Here is a 15,545-nt window from a genome sequence, read left to right as displayed (position 1 = left end):
CGCCAGCTATTCTCTGTGTGCATTCTGCAGGGTCTGTATGTCCTTCAGCAACCGAAGGCTCTTCCTGCCTTTCCCCCCCCATCTCTCAATTTGGTAGGTCCTTCTAATTTGTGGTCCCAGTGGTTCCAGAAGAATGGCTGCTGCTGTTTCCTTTTTCATCAAGAGATGTTCTGATTGTTCTGAATTCCTTCCTCTGTTTCTCTATCTTCTGTTTCTCTAGCTGGGCTTGATCTTTTTTGAACTTTAATTATTTGATTGACTTTTATCTCCATTCTTTCCAAGAACGCTCTTGGTTTGAGCTCTAAGTCTCCCTTCAGTTTGACAGTTGATAACTCCTGAATAAGTTTCCTAGTGTCTGGTGATCAAAGCTCATTGCCGCCGAAACCGGTTTGGCTCAGTGATAGAGCGTTGGGCTGCGGAATGAAAGGTCCTGGGTTTGATTCCGGTCAGGGACATGTACCTTGGTTGCGGGCGCATCCCCGGTTGGGGGGTGTGCAAGAGGCAGCTGGTCGATGTTTCTCTCTCATCGACGTTTCTAGCTCTCTATCTCTCTCCCTTCCTCTCTGTAAAAATATCAATAAAATATATTTTTTTTTTTAAAAAAAGCTCATTGCCAAGTCCATCGGTAAAGTCTGCAGGACTTGTGACAGGTCTACGTTAACGTTGCTGATGGAGAGAGACATTACTAGCATGTGCTTCCTTTTACCACTTTGTGAAAATAGTTGCTTTTTCAAAAATAAACTGTCAACCACTCCATTGTTGTGCAAGACAATGATCTGTGAGCTTCATTAGATGCAAAACATATTGAACATTGGCTCCTAAGACTGGAGGACCTTCTTGAATTGCTTGGCTTTAAAAACTAGGAACCCTTGGAGATCTTCAAAGTCCACTCGTTTCTATCCAGTCTGCATCTGGGCTGTCTTAGGCTGCAAATGGTTTCTTTCTTTACTGCTATTCATGGAGTTTTACTTCCAACTCTTGCATTTATTTTTTTCTGCAAGGGCCAGCAATGAGAACCAGAAGCTTCAGAGACCAACCCCGCAACAGGCCCTGGCCACCCAGCATGCCTCTGCAGCTCCTGGTGGTCTGGGTTCTTGCGCTCTTCCCAAGGCTCATGCTCTACCTATCAGGAATGATTTCAAGTACAGCCTCTGATGGAAGGGGCTCTTTCCTCAACTTTAAGGATCATGTAAGTTTAGAAAATGCTTAGTTACACAACATGCAGCAGACTTCTTGATCACAGAGACTCACACAGCCATCAATCAATATGGTAGGTCACCTAAAGCATTTCCCAAGATACATGCTTTGGGACTCTCTTAAAAAAAATTTAAAAAATTAATATATATATATATATATTATTGATTTTTTACAGAGAGGAAAGGAGAGGGAGAGAGAGTTAGAAACATCGATGAGAGAGAAACATTGATCAGCTGCCTCTTGCACACCCCTACCGGGGATGTGCCCGCAACTAATGTACATGCCCTTGTCCGGAATCGAGCCTGGGACCTTTCAGTCCTCTACCACTGAGCCAAACCGGTTTTGGCGGGACACTCCTTTAAAAGAAGAATACCAGTCTTTGAAAACACTGCTAAGTGAAATTGAAACTCACAAATTCTAGAGTTAAAACTTCCCTAGTGATGGAACTACTGAATATCTATGAGAACAAACTCCCTGACCAGGTATTGTATTTATTTCTCCTTGCAAAGTGTTAAAATTATTTTTTGGAGAAATTGTAAATAAACCTCATTTAAAATTTCTAAAAATTCCTTTGAGTACTTAATCAAGTGTATAAAACAAGCAGTATATTTTAGTAAATACAGTTATTTGAAATCAAGTCTTACATTTTGTAGATTTATAGCAAATAGCACCATCTCTATGAGAGCTGCATTCTTCATGTTTCCAAAATCCTTTTGGATCCAAGAAAACACAATTCCCAGGAGACTGTTTATCTTTCCATAGGATGTAGTCAAATGCACTGCCATCAGACCACTCAAAATTTGATTCTGTGCCCTGTTTTAAGAATGATAGAGACAACCTGAATCTAGATGGATGAGTTAAAAAAGAACATAATTAAGAACATAGATACTTTAAGAAATGTTGAAGTGGAGCATTAATTATTTGCTTGCAAGTGTGTAGGTCTGGATCTATTTGGGATTTATTTTTGCTGCACTGATTTGAGATATTTGCTCTGGCACAATTTACATAGGATTTTAAATTTAGAGTCAGTTTTTATATGCTATCTCTAGATTTATTCTGTTTAAGGATGAGTTTATATAACACTTGAAATAAAACAATGTGTAAATGGTTTCCACTTATCACAATTACAGATTTACAATTCTAGCATTGATATTATCTTAAATATTGTTTTTCATATTACAGAAGCCAGTAATCAGCAGGGGGCTGGGAGAGAAAACTAGTTCCCAAGATTACTTTTTGATTTTTCCTTGATTCTATAATCCTAATTCACCATCCTTTATTTTATTCTCCCCATTGTCCTAAAGATTATTTACACTAGGCCTTCAATTCTAATTTCAATAGATGGCTATTTTTTTTTTGTATACTAGACATTATTATAGCTACATGATATGATAATTAATAGAACTCAAACAGTGGCACAAAAGACGTGTTTACTAGTAGAAGATTACTCTCAAAGAGTGCTGATTTCTAGGGAGAAAATGGCAAAAGTATATATGTTTACTAGTCCTAATGTTAAGAATTTAACTTGCAATCATCATTATAATCCTAGATTAAGGAAAATAATTATCACTCCAAAATCTTACAGATGAGGAAATAAGCTTCAAGTGTCAAATATCTTGCCTACGATCACCCAATACGCAATGGAAGATCTGCCACCAGAGCAGACCTCTGATTCCGTGCTCCCTCCTTTTCACCAGCTTTTCAATTGGTCTCCCCCAAACAGATCAGAGAGGTGTTGTTGTGTTACTCATCTCTGGGCCCGGGCAGTGTTGAGGCTATGGCAGTCCCGGCCACATGCTGCAGTGCACACTAGAGATATAATTTTCCATTTGTTTATATTGTGGAAAGTCGAGAAAGCACTAGGCTATGCTAATTAAGTCCCAGGACTTAATCTGGTGCTATACTTTGCATTGGTATTTTATGTTCACATTGCCAAACCTCTAACAAATGTGGGAAATTTCTGGACAACACAGCAATACTCACATCATGACTTGAGAGCCCAACCCACAGTGGAAATCCATCCCGCTTTGCGATATCTTCCAGGAAGAGCTGGCCCTTTGCGTCGTGAACACTTGCCAAATGACCTCCACTCTGAGAGCACATGTTTACTGCTTCATACCATGTCACTGTTTTTTGAATGACGCTGTAAATGCCATCTCCGTATGGAATAGACTGTGGCAGAGTAGTATTATATGGTTCCTTGTAGTCAACTAAAATATTGAATGAAAAGTGTTCATGATTAAATTTAACTGGTGACCAATGTCACTCAATCAATTTAATAAATATATTTTTTAAAATATATTTTATTGATTTTTTACAGAGAGGAGGAGAGAGGGATAGAGAGCTAGAAATGTCGATGAGAGAGAAACATCAACCAGCTGCCTCCTGCACACTCCCCACCGGGGATGTGCCCGCAACCAATGTACATGCCCTTGACCGGAATCGAACCTGGGACCTTTCAGTCCGCAGGCTGACGCTCTACCACTGAGCCAAACCGGCTTCGGCCAATTTAATAAATATTAAAAGTAAAATACATATGTGGGGTAAGACAGGTCATACAATCACGTCAAAAGTTAAATAAAACTGGGTTGCTTATTAGGAAGGAAGGTCAAATGCATACTTCATTTTTCTTTTTCCCACAGTACGTACATTTAACAGGCTCTTAACTATGACAGTAGTCTGGCTGATTAAGAAAATGGCATACACATCATCTTTCATTGAAGGAGCTCGCATATTATTGTGGACAGAAAACAACAACACCTACAATCGGGATAAAACAATTACCTGATAGAATGTGCATAACTACTAGAGAAGGAGACATTCCTCTGAATTAAGAGAGTCATAAAGCCTGCTGGAAGCATTAGGTCTCCAGACATCAGGCTTGAAATTAGGACTAAAAAGAAATGAGGTAACCAGAAAGTAAGCCGAAAACAAACAAATAACAATAACACAACCACATTGATGAGGGTATTTCAAAGGGACCCAGAAACCAAGTGAAAGAGTGCCCAATGTCCAAAGCTGGGACAATCTAGTCAAAAGATTCAATAGTATTGTGAATCACAGATTATACTCCCAGTGTGACTTATGTAGCTATAAGCCCATAATGATATCAATAAATGATTGAATGATTTTTTTCAATTACAGTTTATGTTCGGTATTATTTTGTATTAGTTTCAGGTGTACAGCATAGTGATCAGACAATCGTATGCTTTACGAAGTATTCCCTCTGGTATTTCCGATATCCACCTGGAACAATATAGTTATTAGAATATTATTGATTACATTCCCTACATTGTACTTTACATCCCCACGATTATTTTGTAACTACCTATCTATACTTCTCAATCCTTTTCATCTTTTTTTCACTCAGTCCTCCACCTCCCTACCCTCTGGCAACCATCAGTCTGTTCTCTGAGTCTGTGGGTCTGTTTCTAATTTTCTTATTCATTTATATTATTCTTTGGATTCCACATATAAGTGGAACATATAGTATTTTTCTTTCTTTGACTGACTTATTAAATGACAGTAGATTTTAAAATGTTGAAGAATAGAAAAAAACCTCCTGTGTGGTCAAATTCCAAATAAAGTATGTAGATACCACCCCCTTCAGGAAGAATTTACTTAGTGAAGAGTAACTCTCCACTAAGTAAATGTGGACTGAGGACAGTGCCTTCCTAACGAAGAGTATGCTGTGGGAAAGGAGAAAAAGAGTAACTTTGCAGTGGAAAAATCTGTAAACATTACCTAGAGCCAGGTGACCAAGATTAAAATCAGCAGTGATAGTCGTATTGATAGCATACCCTTCACATGTTATGAGAATGACACTACTTCTGTGGTTTTCCCCTAAACTCCAAAACCATAACTTCAGCTTAATCATGAGAAAAGAATGAGGGACATTGTACAAAACATATGACCAGTGCTCCGCAAAACTGTCAAGGCTACCTCTGTAGCACCTCTCATAGGATGGAATTCAGAAAAAGCACTCAGAAAATACAATTACAAGCTTCCCACCAGGCGAGCCAATGGCTTTATATTTTCTTTTCCTGGAGTGGAAACTCTACATTAGCACACTCACCCATTTCAATTTTGCAAGCAAGAATGCTGTGCTGATGAAAGTAGTGTATTTCTTCAACAGCATCTGAGGTACGAACATCCCAAAAGCCATCAGTACTCAAGCCAGCAAAAAAATGGCCATTTTTTATAGCTGGTCTTCCTGATCTCCAGTGTGTATAGGACAGCATGGTCCCATCAGACCACATAAGAGAATTATCTGGAGAAGAAACATTTTTTTCTATATTTAGAGATGAAATCAATATTTGAGTTACAGTTATGAGGTTAATATTTCAATCATAACTTTTCTTTCTTCTTTCTCTACTTCCTAAAAGGTTATATGATTATGTGCATCTCTCTAAAATAATTATAACAGTGAGCCATACTTATTTTCAACAATAACTTGTTGAAAGTACAAGTTATAAACATGAAAACAAAAATTTACTTTTAATTCCACCATCCTGCAATAACTTTACATGTTGTTATCTTTCATCAAATATTCATTTTTCCTACATATATGTTTGACGGCAATGAAAATGAGTGTAACTATTTTATAAAAAAATAATTTATTATAAGACTAATGACAAGTCCCTTCTCTGGACTGAAATCATAATTGTGTATGTTATGTCAACTGGTTTTTAACAAGAGTGCCAAGACAATTCAATGGTGAATGAATTGTTTCTATGTATAAAAATAAAAAATGAGGTTGGACCCTTTCCTTTCACCATATACATAATTAACTCAAAATAGATCATATATCTAAGAGCCAAAACTATAAAACTCTTAGAAGACAACACAGGAGAACATCTTTATGACCCTAGGGTATGCAAAGCTCTCTTAGGTATGCACAAATGATAAAAGAAAAATATACATAAATTGGTCTTCATTAGAATTAAAAGTTTTGTGCTACAAATTATACTATCAAAAAAGTGATGGAAGAAAATACTTGCAAGTAATTTATTTGACAAGAAACTTCTATCCAGAATATAAAAAGAATAATTAGAACTCAATAATAAAATGAACAAATAATATAAAAAATGGGCAAAGGGTCGGAATAGAGATTTCTCCAAAGATGATGTACAAATTGCCAATGAATACATGAAACAATGCTGAATAGTTTCAATCATCAGATAAATAAAATTTTAACCTCAGTGATAAATTACTCAGAGTCACTTGGATGGCTATAATAAAAAAGACAACAAACAAAAACCACCCATAAGTGTTGGCATAGATATGGGAGAAATTGGAACCTTTGATGGAAAATGGTACAGCAGCTTTGGAAAACTGTCAGTTCTTCAAAGGATTAAATAAATTCAACAATTCCAGACCAAGTATATGTCCAAGAGCAATGAAAACATACATGCACAAAAACTTGTTTATGGTAGCATTATTCACAATAACAAAAAAGGTAAAAACAATTTAAATGCCCACAAACTAATAAACAGATGAATAAAATGTGGTATATCCATACAACGGAATATTATTCAGTCATAAAAGGCACAATATATGATACATGATACAGTGCTACATACATAAACATTAAAACCATTAAGCTAAGTAGAATAATAGTCACATAAAAAAATCACATATTGTATGATCTGATTTATAAGAAATGTCTAGAGTAGGCAATCTGTAGTGACAGAAAATAGATCAGTGGTTGCTGAGGGTTGGGAGAGAGGCTAGAGAATGAGGAGGAACTACTAATAGGTATGGTGTTTCTTGTTAGGTTAGTGATAATTGCAGTGCTCTCTGATTATACAAAAGGCCATCTACACTAATAAAAGAGAAAGATGCAAATTGACCATACCTCTGTGACACCTGCCAGCCAACCAGGAATATGCAAATTAACCCAACAAAGATGGTGGGTTAATTTGAATATGCAGACACTGAGCAAAGACTGAAGACTGAAAGACAACTGAAGACTGAAGAGGCTTGGCTTCTCGACTGTGGCCGGAGTGAAGGCCTGAGTCCTAGGTGTCGGAGGAAAACTGGTGCTGGCAGCCAGGGGGAAGGAAGGCCTATTGCACGGATCTTTGTGCAACAGGCCTCTAGTTAAATTATATACCTTAAATGGCTAAATCATATGGATGTGACTATATCTCAATAAAGTTTTTGGAAAAACAAACTGCTAGGCCTACTGAAATTATGAATTGGTATAAGGAGTAATGTCATTACTTCCTACACATAATCCTGGTTGTCTGGCTGTTTGTACCTTTCAGTGATCGCCACCTCCCAAGGCATTATCCTAAACTCCTGTCTGCAGCAAGGTAACACTAGCAGTTCTGTACATATCGCTTCGTTCTTTATTGCTGCTTCGTATCACGTCATGCATCCTAGTCGCTCTTTCCCTCTCCCCAAATGTTCAAGTTACAATTTCCTGACTAACACAATGGGCAAAGGTGTATTTCTAAAGTTGCTATACAAAAAGGTCACTTTTTCATTTGAAGTATCTTTCAATTGACATGTGGCTTCTCTTAGCAATGTCTATTCATGGCCTTAATTTTGAAAAGTTCAGAATTTTAAAAAGCAAAACAAAATCCTTTGTATGGGTGGTATACAGTTCAATGTAATTTAAGTATATCAAGGTGACAAAAAAATTTATGGGTATAAATTAAGCCAGTAAGAATTAGATTTAAACCAAATTTGCTTGAAACATCTCTCTATATGTTGCTCATATGGCTACATATCTTAATAGAAATTTTATTACTCAGACATTTTATTAAAAATTTTAGGATGATTAAAAGAAAGTCTAGAGATTCAAAAATGTTTTTCAGAACATAAAATGCATATTCAGTTGTTTGTGAAAATACAACTAACAAAATACATCAGAGGGTGCAATTGAAATCTCGAACTATATCCTGGGTGGTCTCCACTGCTTCAAAGTTCACTATTTCCTCAATACTTTCAGATAAAGCCTGAGAACTTTCCATCTAGTTTCCTCTGCCTCCCAACTCCCCATTTCTATATTAAAGGGTATTCAAGTGTCATTGGGAAAAAGACTTGGGCAAATATGTCCTATTATGATAAACTCATCTTCAACTGGCAACCCAAATCTTACCATTTGCTTGATAGCTTAATTGTTGTTAACTAATTTGCAAGCCATAAACATTTAAGAAATGCCTTTGCAACTCATTCTAAGAAAGACAAGTTAAATACCAAAGAGAAGGCTATTTTTAAATGTCAGAATTGAGTAATTTAGTTTCTTTTCCCACCCACCTCTGATTATCATTGTTCTGTCCCCCTTATTATGGCCTGTTTTTGAATAAATGCATACTTTTTGATGCTTTATACCCAAAGAGTGATTTTCTTTTTTTCTAATTCCAAAACTTTTATGATTTTCAGAACATCTATAGTTGAGTATCTTTCTAAATTGGCCTATTATTAAAATCTGTGCTTTACAAAATTTTATAGCAATTAACTTGGATTTGTTGTATTTAGACACAATGTCAAATATTCTATCCCGTTATCAATCTATGTATCTGATTTTCCTAGTGTATACCCCAAGCCAATACTCTAAAAACCACAGGCTCAACATTAATAGAAGTGTAATTCTGTTCTCACTCATCTCACATACACTGTATAGATACAAAGTCAGTACTGGAGATATATATGAGAATGTGATTTTTAGTCTGGAACTGCTTGGAGGGAAAGTAGAGAAAGATTTATTTTTCACCATTTAACTCTAGGCTTGATGGTAAAGACATTTTAATAGCAGAGCAGAGACATAAAAAATGTTTCATATTCATATGTTGTGCTTAGTGCATTAATGATAATTTTGTATATTAATAAACATATACTTTGAAGAACTACTGGTATTCTTTTATAGCTTGATAAACAAGTAGTTTATAAAAAGTATAAATATAAATAAAATCAGCAGATTTACAACTTACTTTCATAAATTAGACCTAACATGACCCATGACGCCATATAATTAAAGTGTAGCAGTTGCTGAAGAACAAAGTTATTCTCTTTTTCATCTCGAATACTCAGAATATGTGATTTTGAATCTGTTAAGCAAAAAAAAAAAAGTCAATAATTTAAGCAATAGTTTATCTAGAATACTTTATTTGAATTAGAAAATGTTATTTCTGAGTTTAATATACCCCTAAACTTAAATAGCAGAAAATAAGAAAGACATGTTAATTAAAACTGTCTCATTGTACTAAAATGAATAGGTTAAGAAGTTTTAAAACATTTTGATGATAAATAAGGTCTTACAGACTAGTGACAATCTAGTAGATGAGCTGAGTATTTAAAACTAATTCACTTCACCTTTCCTCATTTAAAGCTTATTTTGAGTTGGTATAATTCCACCTGTATTTATGATACACTGTCAAAGACTATAATAAATAAAACCTCTTGGATGGGTTCTAAGACAGAGTTTCAACTTTCTGTAAGTCTTAGTGATCACTCTTATATTAGAGTTAAAAAAAGTTTTTATTTCCCATACTGTGTTCCTCGGGGAATTAAGAGGAGTTCCTCAGAAAAGAGCTCCATGGATAAAAACTTTGCAAACACTTGGTAAACAAATCAACTAGTTCATTTAGCCAGTATTTCTTACAATATAAACAAATGCACACTTGATCATCTGTAACAGGAAGCGATGGTGTTTCTTAACCTTGTTCTTTTTTCTAAAGATCCTCTTGTGTAGAACACCTTTCAAGACCAGTGTTCAACAGAGCAGACTTTGGGGGGAAGGGAGGAGGGTAATGGTTTGTATTTCCCACAGGCACTTTCCGCAAAATTCAGAGGTCCATTGTTCAGAAGTTCCAAATCCTCAGTGATCACATAGGAAATATCTGAAAAATCTTTGAAGTATGAAATGTGTGTGTGTGTGTGTGTGTGTGTGTGTGTGTGTGTGTGTGTGTTTTAAAGCAGAGCGGCTTCTTTGTGGCTTATTTAAGCTTCTGACCTCTCAAATGAACTTTTAATTTTGCCTAGAGTCCCCCCTATATAGTGATATTTCTTTCCTTTGTGAAGTAGAACCCATTTTGTTTACACCTGTAGAGCTAGACAAATTCTCTAATGAAAGGATAAAGAAAGAGGTAACTGCTATACCTTCCATTTTAATTAAAAGCAAATTAATGTAGAAATTAGAAAATTACTAGTGCCAATTAGAAATATTTCTAACACAGACAAGATTTTTAAAAAATGAGCGTAATGCAATATATAATGCCCATATAATGTACTTACTCAGATTTTGGCATCTAGAATGAACATCATCTTTTGTTACTGCCTTGTATCTATTCTTTGCTACCAAGAAATTGTAGCAATAGTTCTGAAATGGTATCCACGGGGTATTTAAAACAGGAGATGGACAACGAACACTGTTAACTGGCGTGGCCTCTTTCTTAGTCTCATCTAGAAAAAAAATTAATGGTATGAATACTAATTTCAGATATAAATGCTAAATTCTCTATATAATAATTGGACTTGATTAGTAGGAAATATTCAGGAAGCTAAGAAATACTAGCCTGCTGATGCTTGTTCAATTTACATTCAATATAATGTGACCTCCTTTAGGAAAGGCTTTCTTTAGGAAAGAAATTATTTAACAGTACAATAATTTCCTTTCCCCGGCTGTGGAGTGAGTGGAAGAATGTAAAAAATGAGGTGCTATTGGGTTAATTGTACTTTCTGTCTTCCTCCATCTCCAGACTTCAAATGCAAAAGGCCGTCTCATAGGAACTATACAAACATAATAAAAGGCACGTAACTAAAACTTTGAGTTCATCAACAAGTGTCTGGTTACTTATATCTTTTCTAATTCTAAAGGAACATTTAATGAAATATGTGATGTATTAAGTTATTCCTTTAACAAAAGCAAACAGCAATAGTTTAAAACCTGACATCTAGATAATCTAATTACGGCCCCTCCTTCCACCCCACCCCCGCCCCGCCCTATTTAGTGAAAAGGCCATACATTCAAGAAGATGCAAGTATAGACATGCTCTACTCAAAGTCCTTGGAACTACTTAGGTGTGCAGTAGAGAGGCCTGCCAGTCTCTCCCAGCTTATAACCAGTCCCTTTGTTTGAGGAGTGTCTTTTTCGTACCCCAAACCCGCACGTTCCTCTGAGTGACCTAGATTGCATACCCAACTCAGCCAAGTCCTTCAGATTCCCTCTGAGAAACGGAAAAGTGGTATTCAGGGACAGTCACCTCCAGTGACGGGTGCAGGTGAAAGCTGCAGAGCCGCCATGGGTCATCAAGCGCACAGAGAAGCAGAGAGCAGGTAGAGAAGCAGAGAGCAGGTCCACAGAGAGAAGCAGAAAGCACAGGTAGAGGATGGCATCAGCCTCTGATTTCCATTCCTCACAAGCTTTAGCTCTATCCCCATTTTTTGAGGATCTAAAATTCTTATTTTTGGTTTAAAACTAGCTTGAGCTGGTGGCTGTTACTTATAACCAAATGAATGTTAACAGTGAGTCAGAAGAAATTGTAGCTGATGATACGAATTGTGAAAGGATTCTCACAAATATACAATTTTCTATAAGACTATAAACAGCAAACATATGCAAATGAGGCCACTGGGGATTTAAAATTAAAAGGACAATTACCATTGTCAGCTGATAAAGATAAAACATGTCTAAAAAAATTAATGACAGAATATTTAATATATAGTATTTTTGAATACATATTTTCACAAATTTTGTTGTTAAAAGATCATGATTGTGTCCAGTCGGTGTGGCTCAGTGGTTGAGCGTCAACCTATGAAGCAGGAGGTCACGGTTCAATTCCCAGTCAGGGCACATGCCTGGGGTTGTGGGCCCGATCCCCAGGGTGGGGCATGCAAGAGACAGCCAATCAATGATTCTCTCTCATCACTGATGTTTCTAACTTTCTCTCCCCATCCCTTCCTCTCTGAAATCAATTAAATATATTTAAAAAAAATAAGATGATTGTAATTTTCTTAATTTCAAAACCAGATTTTACAAAATCACATCCTTCATGAGACTAATAGTAATTTGAGAAAGAAAATATCTGAATGTAGCATACTTCCTGGATAGTAGCAAATAGCACCCGGCTGGTGGTCATCGCATTCCGACGTTTTCCAGAACCCATCGGTGTCTAAAAACACACAGTCCTCCAGCTGCTCATTGTTGTCAGCCCAGCGACTAAACTGAAGATGTTTCCCATCTGACCAAACATAGTTGAGTTCATCCTGCAAAGAACGAAAACACATTTCAAGTGGCAATACGTCATGTAATCCCTTTTGTATTGCTTTGGCCCTCATGGTCCATCTAATGACTTTTAAAACATATATATATTTTATTGATTTTTTACAGAGAGGAAGAGAGAGGAATAGAGAGTTAGAAACACTGATGTGAGAGAAACATTGATCAGCTGCCTCTTGCAAACCCCCTAGTGGGGATGTGCCCGCAACCAAGGTACATGTCCTTGACCGGAATCGAACCCAGGACCTTTCGGTCTGCAGGCCAACGCTTTATCCACTGAGCCAAACCGGTTTTGGTCATCTAATGACTTTTAATGTTATCTTGTATTTAACACACATAGCACTTACTATGTGCCCAGGACTGTTCTAAGCGCTTTGCAAATGTCAACTTATTTAATCCTCACAACCATATGAGATAGACACTATTATGCCTATTTTACTGAAGGCATGTAGAGTGTGCAAAGTCACATGGAACATAAACTGCAGGGCATTCTAGTCCAGGTCGGCAGTCCTGGCGTCCATGGTCTGAATGATTACACTATGCTACCTCACCCATCATTGGCATTGTTGGTTGTTGGCAATCAGAAAGCTAAAGTGGAGTGAAGACCCCGGTTAGGCACTGATAAAGTTAGAGACAACATGTAGTTGTGGGAAGAACATGGGCTTCAGAGCGAAGCACACCTGGTTTTGAATTCTGGTTTGATCACTTATTAGTTCTTGATTGTGAGGTTACCTTGCTAAGTTTCCATCCCTGCAGCTATTAAATGAATGTGACCCTGAACCTCCTGGGTAGAATTAATGGCACAATACGTGTAAAACACCTGACTCAGTGGCTAGCTGGTACACACAGAAAGCTACATACATGTTAGCTCCCTTCCTCCTAACCCCTCAGACCAGTAGATGACATGGCACTGCTTCCACACTTGTCTTTGGGGACGTGCTTCCTTGTCACTATATTCTACTGTGCAGTCAAAAGTCTGCAAACACCTGCTGTTACATCCTGACCGGGCCTGGCCACTCGGCTATCTTGAGGAAGGCTTTACAGAGTAGGTACAGAAATCTAGGAGATGGATTGTGGGGTACAGTTCTGTCTGAGCTTCCCATGTTGCTGCCAGATCTGAGGCCCCACACAGTGACTCATGGAGCAAAGCTTTCCTGAGGCCCAAGGTTAGTTTTGTATCCCTGGCTTATTTGGAATACTGGGCAAAGGCCACACACAGTCTCCTTAGCGAACCCATAATAGCAACATGGTGAAGCCTCAACACCACCAATGTTTCACTCTGAGCTGTCCTCCACCAGAGTTCCAGTTGTCACTGTGCTCAGTTATCCCCAAGCCACGTGGCTTCAGATGTAGCCCTCTGGCCATGTGACTGTACTCGTATGACCCTGGATTCCACCCCCTTGCTGCACTCTCAACGAACACAGGTCCCGGGACTCTGAATTCCATCTCTTTAATGAGTACTAAATCTCTTTACTAAGACTCTACTTAGCTGTTACTGAATTCTGTTTAAAAAATACACTTTTATTATTGATTTCAGAGAGGAAGGAAGAGGGAGAGAGAGAGAGAGAAACATGATGAAAGAGAATCATGCTTTGGCTGCCTCCTGCACACAGGTGCACTGACCGAGAACCGTGACCTCCTGGTTCATAGTCGATGCTCAACCACTGAGCCATACCAGCGGGCCTCTGTTTACTAAATTCTTGACCTGTTTTTTTTTTCTTTAAAGAAGTTAATTTCCTTACAGCACCCACAAGGGAAGGCTGTTTGTTTTTCTGTTTTCAAATCACATAGGGCCATGAGAATGGGAGAGTAGGTATTTTTATCTCCTTCAGTCATTTCCTTTGAGGGTTATGGCCCTCTTACCACTGCCAACTCCCAGATTCCTTGTCTCTCTCTGACATTCGCTATGGATCTGGCCTATTTGCTTTTTTCTGACATTCACTAAGGGGGTTCCCAGGCCTTGTTCCAACCCCTGGCCCTCCCATTGACTTAGGGAAATCTATGTTCACGTGGGTGATTCTCCCAGTCCCAAAGTTTTCCCAGTTCCCTACTTCTACGTACGTTTACTGCCACATACTTGAGTGATCTACTGCCACAGTCACACTCTGGACTTTACATTTCCCAGAAGTGCTGCATTGCAGATGCTGCAAATATGCCTTAGTTCAGACCAACAGCATTTTCTGCACAAATTTATACAAGAAATTCTAACTAGTCTCTTATTATCTCTAGATTACTCACTTCCTCCCTCACCTTCTCCCAGAATAATTTTTCTTAACTAAAAATCTGATATTGTTGTTACTATTGTACTTTTAAAATCTTTCAATACCTTCACATTGCTTTCAATGTAAAGTTTTATTTATTTATACCCTGCCCTTTCCCAAAGATTTAAGGCAGCTTAAGAAGATACATATTAAACAGCTACATGGAATTAGTTAAAATGAATAGTAATAGGGGCACAGAGAAACATAGGTAAAGATTGAAAAATAGTATAAGAAACAAGACCCAAAATCATTATAGGGGAGAAAAAGCTACAAAACAATATGATCCAAATTATCTTAAAATTAAATACATCTACATAGAGAAATAACTTGAAGGATATTCACCCAATGATTAAACCATAGTTATCACTAGGCACTGGGATTACAGCTAATTTAAATATTTTCTTTTAATTTACTATAACTATCAAATTTCCATAGTGACAATATTGCTTTTGTTTCAGAAGTTTAAGGTGATTGAAACCAGAAAATATAATAACTTATTACCAGCCTCACAAGAGACACAGGGATGGGTTTCACATGGTTACAAATACCAAAGAGAAAGTAAGGCAATGCTATGAAGAAAATGATGCTGTGAGGTCTGGGAAAGCAGATCAAGCTATGATCTGGCTTAACTTGGGGCTACATTTTAAAATACCCATTCCAGTAGGTGTGGCTCAGTGAATTGAGTGTCATCCCATGCACCAAGAGGTCACCAGTTCAATTGCCAATCAAGGCACATGACTAGGTTTCGGGCTCCATAACCAGTAGGGGGCGTGCAGGAGACAGCCATTAATGTTTCTTATCAGTGTTTCTCTCTCTCTCTCTCTCACTTTAAAATCAACACACACACACACACACACACA

General features: G+C 37.4%; 1 protein-coding gene across 7 annotated transcripts in view; it reads right to left on the bottom strand.

Annotated features, from left to right (window-relative positions):
• Positions 1 to 15,545, bottom strand: part of LOC118709530 (lymphocyte antigen 75) — a 120,716-nt gene that overhangs the window by 43,736 nt on the left and 61,435 nt on the right. For 6 of the 7 annotated variants that reach the window (XM_045575518.1, XM_036421683.2, XM_045575519.1 and 3 more), the window contains 6 exons: positions 12,246 to 12,411; positions 10,441 to 10,608; positions 9,138 to 9,254; positions 5,273 to 5,467; positions 3,181 to 3,407; positions 1,842 to 2,010 (listed from right to left, as the gene is read on the bottom strand). In XM_045575518.1, the coding sequence (XP_045431474.1) occupies positions 1,842 to 2,010; positions 3,181 to 3,407; positions 5,273 to 5,467; positions 9,138 to 9,254; positions 10,441 to 10,608; positions 12,246 to 12,411 (1,042 nt within the window). The remainder of the gene's footprint in view (positions 1 to 1,841; positions 2,011 to 3,180; positions 3,408 to 5,272; positions 5,468 to 9,137; positions 9,255 to 10,440; positions 10,609 to 12,245; positions 12,412 to 15,545) is intronic. The other variant, XM_036421685.2, reaches the window with a different exon arrangement.

This window comes from Pipistrellus kuhlii, unplaced genomic scaffold (genome assembly GCF_014108245.1).
Source record: "Pipistrellus kuhlii isolate mPipKuh1 unplaced genomic scaffold, mPipKuh1.p scaffold_m20_p_7, whole genome shotgun sequence".
Classification (NCBI taxonomy): domain Eukaryota; kingdom Metazoa; phylum Chordata; class Mammalia; order Chiroptera; family Vespertilionidae; genus Pipistrellus; species Pipistrellus kuhlii.
This window is presented reverse-complemented; position numbering and strand designations above follow the sequence as displayed.